We start from the raw sequence: 7606 nt of genomic DNA on the forward strand, positions 1-7606 counted from the left end.
CGGAAGATTATGACACATCACGCCAGTGTGTCTGAATTCGTTTTACATTGGCAGTTTTTGTAATTACTGGCTTTTCTACATTAAAAATTATGTTCTTCAAACACTACTATAATGCACATTATTATTCAATATTGGAAGTTATATGCGGGACGCTTGAATCATAAAAAAAAATAAGTTCCACAAAGAGACCCGAACAAGACAGATTCCATCTAATACCGCGAATTTTCAACTCGTTAGAATACGACAGAATAAAAATAATTTGTTTTCTTTCGGCGCCGCTAAGTCTGCTGATGATTGTTCATAAGAAACATTATTTTGTCGAATGTCGTCCTGAAAATTATTCACCGCGACGCAGCAGTTCCGGAAATAGGAATAGAAAACAACAACAACAAAAGCGGTGAAGGTGTAGAACATATTCCCAAGTTGAACGGTATATAGGCTGATCACTACCAAATGGAATGTAAGCTTCCACAGGTCTAGTCACAAGTAGTCCAAATATAAATAGTACTAATCTTTTTTCCATTCCTAATGCCTTTTCTCAACAGAAACGTGTTTACTTTTACCCTACCGCGTTTCCGTATGTATCACTTTGCATTCTATTGAAATCGGCATCTTCCTATCGCATTCTATGTAAAAATGGTAAGAATGTTCGAAAGTCTAGGCGTTCGTTATGGCGCGTTCCTGCAGCAGACGCTTACTGGCGCGTCGACGTACGTTACGTCATTGTATTTATTTGTATCACTTCCGCTAACAAAGAGAGCAAATACACAACGCATTATTCTTCAATTCTCCAGACATTGTTGGTGCCGTGACACAAACCGAAATGAATCTGCAGAAACTTAGACAGACGAGAGATGCACAGAAAGCTGTTATTGCACATTATATGCAGAAACTCGAGACCGCCGGAGAAAATACAGAAAATGCAATCGAGTTTGAAACAATACTTCGTGCGATAGAGGGAAAGTATAAAACGTTAGAAGCGATAAATGAAAAGATTTTAACACAAACAGACGAGGAAGATATTGAGAGCGAGATGCTAGAAACTGAAGACTACATGCTTAATCTTCAAATTAAAATACGGAACTTTCAGGCGCTCATGAAACAGAGTACCACGCCGCCACCGCCGACGACGGAAATTCACCGTATTGATGATCTCAACAGAAATGAGAGTAGCCGGAGCACAAGTACAGGTACAGAAATTCAGTTTCATAACCTACCCAAGTTAAAATTCCCTACATTCAGTGGTAACATATTAGACTGGCAGACTTTTTGGGATTCATTTGAGTCTAGCGTGCATCTCAACTCGTCACTTTCTCAAGTTCAGAAATTTAGCTACTTAAGATCACTACTCCATGAGGGTGCTACACAAGTAATTGAGGGATTTCCACTTACGCATGGCAACTATCTTTAGGCTGTAGACTTGCTACAAGAACATTCGGACAAACTCACATGATAGTAGATGCTTATATGCAAGCTTTGATTGATTTACCCCGACCGACTAACAATTTATCTAGTATGAGAACATTTACTGACAAACTAGAATCGTACATCAGAGGTCTAGAATCACTCGGTCAATGCCAGGAGTCTTATGGCAGTCTACTAGTTCCAGTCATCAAAGAAAAGCTTCCGGCGGAAGTTAGACGCAACATTACCCGCGACCATGGTGATAGCCACTGGCAGCTACCGACCTTAAGAGCAGCACTGAAGAAAGAGATCACCATCATTGAAGCTGGCCAGCCTATTAACACTAAAGAATTTTATGATTCGACTGCTATGTTCCATACAGGTACCAAGTCCAAGCCAGGCGGTATCCAGAGAAACCGAAAACAACATGATCGAAATAATTCACGCACATCCTGTCAATTTTGTGGTGAGCATCACAGTGCCACTTTCTGTACCAAAGTAAGTTCTTTTGCTGAAAGAATAGACATTGTTAAAAGAAAACACATATGTTTTAATTGCTTAGGAAATCACCAGGTGTCCTCCTGTCGTTCAAACTTCCGTTGTAGCCATTGCCGAAGGAAGCATCATTCAAGCATCTGTAATAAGAGTCCGAGTGAAAATTGCAACCTTGATCCTACAATAGCCCCCTTCGAACCTTCTACTTTCGGTCAGTCTATTACCAGTTCAACAGAACAGTCAGCTGCGTTTCATATAACCACTCATAACAAAACTAATGTCCTTCTGAAGACCGCCATTACGAAAGTTAGTTCTAGGAGATGCATCGCCGATGCAAATATCTTGTTTGACGAGGGTGCACAGAGGTCATTCATTACGGAGGAACTTGCAGACAGACTCGAGCTTCAGCGTACCGGAAATGAAGTAATACATATAGCTGCCTTTGGTTTCTCCACACAGAAGGTCAAGCATATTAAAACAGCGACAGTGTACCTGCTCACAGAATGCAATGACAAGATACCAATCAACGTCCTGGTGGTTCCTACAATAGCTGTCCCATTACAGAATCTGCAGCGTTCTGTGTCCTCACTTCCATATTTACGAGGTTTGAAGTTGGCTCACCCGGTAACAGATGATGCTACATTTGATATTTCGCTTTTGATTGGAGCCGACAAGTACTGGGACATCGTAGAAAACGAAGTTGTCAGAGGTTGCGGACCGACAGCTGTGAAATCTGAGATAGGATATCTCCTGTCCGGTCCACTTCCGGTCACCAGTAGTGAGTCATCAACACAGTACATCATGAATGTCATCACCGCTCCGCCAGATCTTTACAACTTAGAGAGGTTCTGGAAGTTTGAATCTTTGGGTGTAAGTGTACAGGAAGAAACAGATGCTACTTCAGATAGACTTAAAACTTACCAGAAGAACAACATTGATTTCAAAGATGGACGATACATAGCTAAATTACCATGGAAAGAGGATCATAAACTTCTCCCTGATAATTACAATATGACATTGAGACGTACACAAAACAACATCAGACGTCTTCGTGAAACGCCAAAACATTTACAGAAATATGGAGAAATTATTGCTGACCAAGAGCAAAGAGGCTTCATTGAAAGGATTAACGAGAACCAGTCAACCAGACAAGTACACTACATACCGCATCATGCTGTTAAAAAAGAATCCTCAACGACTCCTATCCGGATTGTGTTTGATTGTAGTTGCCGCGAGTCACGTGATTCTCCAAGTTTGAATGATTGTCTCGAAAGTACACCACCGGAGTTAAATGACCTAACAGGAATTTTGATCAGATTTCGACTAGACAAATTTGCGGTTTGCACAGATATTGAAAAGACGTTCTTACACGTGCAGCTGGGTGAAAGTAATAGGGATATGACACGTTTTTGATGGCTGAGTGACACAACAGACCCTAATAGTCAACTGATCACTTACAGATTCAGGACTGTGTTGTTTGGTGCGACATGTTCCCCATTCATTTTAAATGCAACTTTATTGAAACATCTCGATGCCAACGCTTCCATCTGGGTTAGTGCCGTATTACGAAGAGATTTGTATGTTGACAACATTATTTCCAGTTTCGCCACAGAAGCAGATGTTCTTTCCTTCTTCCGTGTGACACGTGATCTGATGTCGTCTGCTGATTACAACCTCCGGTCCTGGAACTCTAATAGTAGTCGTCTACGTGAACTTGCCACTACACAGAAAGTACTTGATACAGATAGGCCGACAAAGATTCTGGGCCTGCGATGGGACGCTGACGCTGATGAATTATTTCTTCAACGTACTATTTTTCCTAAAAGTGACTTCATCACGAAACGAGAAATTTTACAACGGACGGCAGAAGTGTACGACCCACTTGGGGTTTTGAGTCCAGTCACAATACGCGCGAAGATTTTACTTCAAGATATCTGGCAACAGAAATATGACTGGTATGTGCCACTTCCGGAAGCTCTGCAACAGAGATGGAATGAGTTATCAAATGACTTTAATACAGTTTCAAGTTACAAGTTTCAGCGTTATTACTTCTCGCCAAACGACATATCTGACACAGCAGACGACATACACAATGTTGACGTCCACACTACACTGCACGTGTTTGCTGATGCCAGTCTACGAGCATATGGAGCAGTAGCCTACCTATGTAGAGGAAACCAGTCTGCATTTGTTATGTCAAAGACCCGAGTCGCACCTCTTAAGGAACTTACATTACCCAAGCTAGAACTGATGGCAGCAGTCATTGCTGCGCGTCTCGCAAATCACATCTTACAGTCAATTACTACCGAATCTGTACATTTATGGTCGGACAGTCAAATCGTCTTACATTGGTTAGATACCTCAAAACAGCTAAAGAGATTTGTCCAAAACAGAGTATGTGAGATACACGAACTAACAGACAACCGGAAGTGGAAATATTGTCCAACTAATGACAATCCCGCTGACCTGCTTACACGTGGCGTAACGTCTTTAGAGTATTTAAAAAGTATACTTTGGATGAAAGGTCCTTCATGGTTACATGACCATTACAGATGGCCAAAGTGGGAGAAAACCGACAATACCGTGTTAACGACAACAGCAAAACTGCAATACAATAACAACAGCTGTAACATACAAACATGCTCTTCATCAGAAAACACCATCGTGGGAATTAATGGAATTCATAACATAATGGATGTCAACAGATTCAGTAACTACAGGAAGTTGCTGCGAGTCACAGCATACGTTATGCGATTCATTGACAAGTGCAGATCACCAAGATGCTCAGCCAACCTTGAACTACTCACCGTTCACGAATTACAGCACGCGGAAATAATGTGGATCAGAAGCTGTCAGAGTGTAACATTCCATAATGAAATAGATAATATGGACTCCAAAGGGACTCGATTACCTTTAGTCAGACAGCTACGACTATTCAAAGATGACACAGGAATTATTCGAAGTGGCGGGGATCCAAATGCACCACTCGATATGTTGACCAAATTTCCCTATCTTCTTCCGGCTAAACACCCCTTCACACGACTACTCATTCAAGATGCACATGAGAGTCAACTACATGCTGGGATTAGTACTACCATCACCCATTTACGTCAGAAATTCTGGATACCAGCGATCCGCCAGGCTGTGCATTGCGTAATCCGGAAGTGTGTTACATGCCGCAAGGTTACCGGGAAACAGTATACAGCACCTGACCCACCACCGCTACCAAAGAATAGAGTAGAAGACACACCGCCATTCACTGTCACAGGAGTTGATTTCACTGGGGCATTGTATGTAAGAAAGTACGACGGAAGTAAGTCGAAAGCTTATGTTTGTCTTTTCACGTGTGCTTCTACTAGGGCTGTCCACCTTGAATTAGTACATGATCTATCAGAGGAATCCTTCATGGCGGCATTTAGACGATTCACCAGCCGGAAGTCACTCCCACGCATCATGATTTCAGACAACGCCACGAAGTTCAACGCTGCGGCACGCAATATAAGAGAACTGACGCAACCCAGAACTGTTCGTTAAACCCTCAACAACGGAGGAACTGAGTGGAGATTCATACCTAAACGAGCTCCATGGTTTGGTGGTTGGTGGGAACGGCTAATTGGACTTACTAAAACCACCATAAAGAAAGTTCTAGGTCGTTCATTTGTCACCTTCCAGACACTACAAACGTTGGTTACAGAAACAGAAACCATTATGAATGACAGACCATTCACATATGTCTCATCTGATTGTACCGACCTACAACCCCTGACGCCAGCCCATCTACTTTACGGTCGGAGAGTTAGTTCCCTTCCATACCATGAGATTGCAGAAAATGTAGAAACCGACATTAATTTAGGTAACTATACAGGAATCACGAAGCGCGCCAAAGTACAAGCGAATCTGATTCGCCACTTCCGGGATAGATTGGGCCACGAGTACCTTACCAGTTTGCGAGAACATCATCAGAAGACAGGTAACAACAAACAGACGATCAAAGTTGGTGATGTCGTACAAATTCAGGATGACGCTCCGAGAAACCAATGGAAGCTTAAAATTATCACAGACCTAATCACCGGAAATGATGGCCTGACACGAGCAGTGATGTTGCCTACCAAGAACGGACATGTGACTTCAAGACCTATTGTGAAGTTGTATCCATTAGAATTAATTTCACACGATGAACCATAACGTTATATCAAGGACATTTCACACAATTAAACAATTTAAACTTTTTGCGGCCCGTAGAATGTTGGAAAGTCTAGGCGTTCGTTATGGCGCGTTCCTGCAGCAGACGACTTACCGGCGCGTCGACGTACGTTACGTCATTGTATTGATTTGTATCACTTCCGCTAATAAAGAGAGCAAACACACAACGCATTATTCTTAAATTCTCCAGACAGCATTCTATCGAAATCGGCATCTTCCTATCGCATTCTATGTAAAAATGGTAAGAATCTAATGTTTTGAAAAGAGAAATTGAAAGAAGCGAAAAGGAGTAAATTTAGCGGGTTGTATTTAGCGAATTGCACTTTTCTTATATAAAAGTTAACACCCCCTTTCCTTTTAGTTTTTCTAAAGTAGCGATATAGTGCTTTATGGGAATATAAGTCTCTGAAAATCTGATATGGTAGAAAATGTCGAAAACCCGTTTTAAAGTGAGTGAATTTTATATAAAATAAAAAAACAGCCGGATTTAGTGGTGTTCAGTCTATAGGTTACTTTGACATCTAACCTTCGGTTTTCCCGTATTATATACTTAATTAAAGATGATAAATCAGTTGGAATATAGTTTGAGGTTCGGACGTTTTGTCTAGTAATATAACCAGCCTAATACTGACTTACATATTTTCTAAATAAAAATATAGCTATCACTAAACGCGACTCACTAATTCATTGAAACAGTTCTAACGATAATAAATGATACTCACTGTATCAATCTGAATACTACTCACTGTAAATGTTACGTTCAGTATAGGAGATAATTTTTTCAAGACAAAGCTTCTGTTTTGTGCATTTCGATCAATTTATTTTATCTATTATTGTACTATACCACAAGGAATTCTCTTCACTGGCTTTCATTATTGAAAATGTGAAAATGAGATACCAAAAGTCTTCTTTTATACAACTTTATTCTATGGTTCTTCTGTGTGTTCTTTCACTTTGTATAGTTAGACTGAACGTCCTAATGGAGTCAAAGTTAGTTCCTTAAAATTAAGGTGATGGACCCGTAATGACAATCGGAAATTTCCTTGGGTCTACGTATCTTTCGTACGCGATTTCGGCATCCTTCGGCCATAACGGCAAACGATTTTTCAAAAGGACCAAAGAGTGCCGAAATCGCATACGGAGAATGCGCAAGCGAACGGAAATTACCGAGTGTCATTACGGGTCCACTAACTTAATGAATCAAAGCCTTGAAATGTCTGATGGTTGCGGGTTTTTTTTTTTTTTTGTTGTTTTTTTGGTAGATTTATTTTCTGTTTAAATGCCAGTCTATGAATATACATGGATGAGAAACAAATACAAATTTAATGTGCCTCATATCTAAGATGAACTCTGCCTGACCCAGCTTGTGATGTAACCATGGGCTGGAATACTTTATCATTGATAGATCTTATATAATCTAAATGGTCAGTGCCAGTGGATACAGGTTGAATAAGAACTGCTTGGTCATTGATAATTCATCCGCATTGTTCACGAATGGGACTAT

At 40.8% G+C, this 7606-nt stretch overlaps 2 protein-coding genes across 2 annotated transcripts; both read left to right on the forward strand.

Annotated features, from left to right (window-relative positions):
- The first annotated feature begins 1449 nt into the window (after positions 1–1449).
- LOC128546455 (uncharacterized) lies at positions 1450–3312 on the forward strand. Its single transcript, XM_053516978.1, has one exon. It carries the CDS (start codon positions 1450–1452, stop codon positions 3310–3312), a length of 1863 nt encoding a protein of 620 aa, XP_053372953.1.
- Positions 3313–3552: 240 nt separating this feature from the next.
- On the forward strand, positions 3553–6084 carry LOC123560639 (uncharacterized). The gene is made up of 2 exons (XM_053516979.1): positions 3553–5212; positions 5594–6084. Exons 1-2 carry the CDS (start codon positions 3553–3555, stop codon positions 6082–6084), a joined length of 2151 nt encoding a protein of 716 aa, XP_053372954.1.
- The last annotated feature ends 1522 nt before the right edge of the window (positions 6085–7606 follow it).

This window comes from Mercenaria mercenaria, chromosome 10 (genome assembly GCF_021730395.1).
Source record: "Mercenaria mercenaria strain notata chromosome 10, MADL_Memer_1, whole genome shotgun sequence".
In the NCBI taxonomy this organism is placed as follows: Eukaryota; Metazoa; Mollusca; class Bivalvia; order Venerida; family Veneridae; genus Mercenaria; species Mercenaria mercenaria.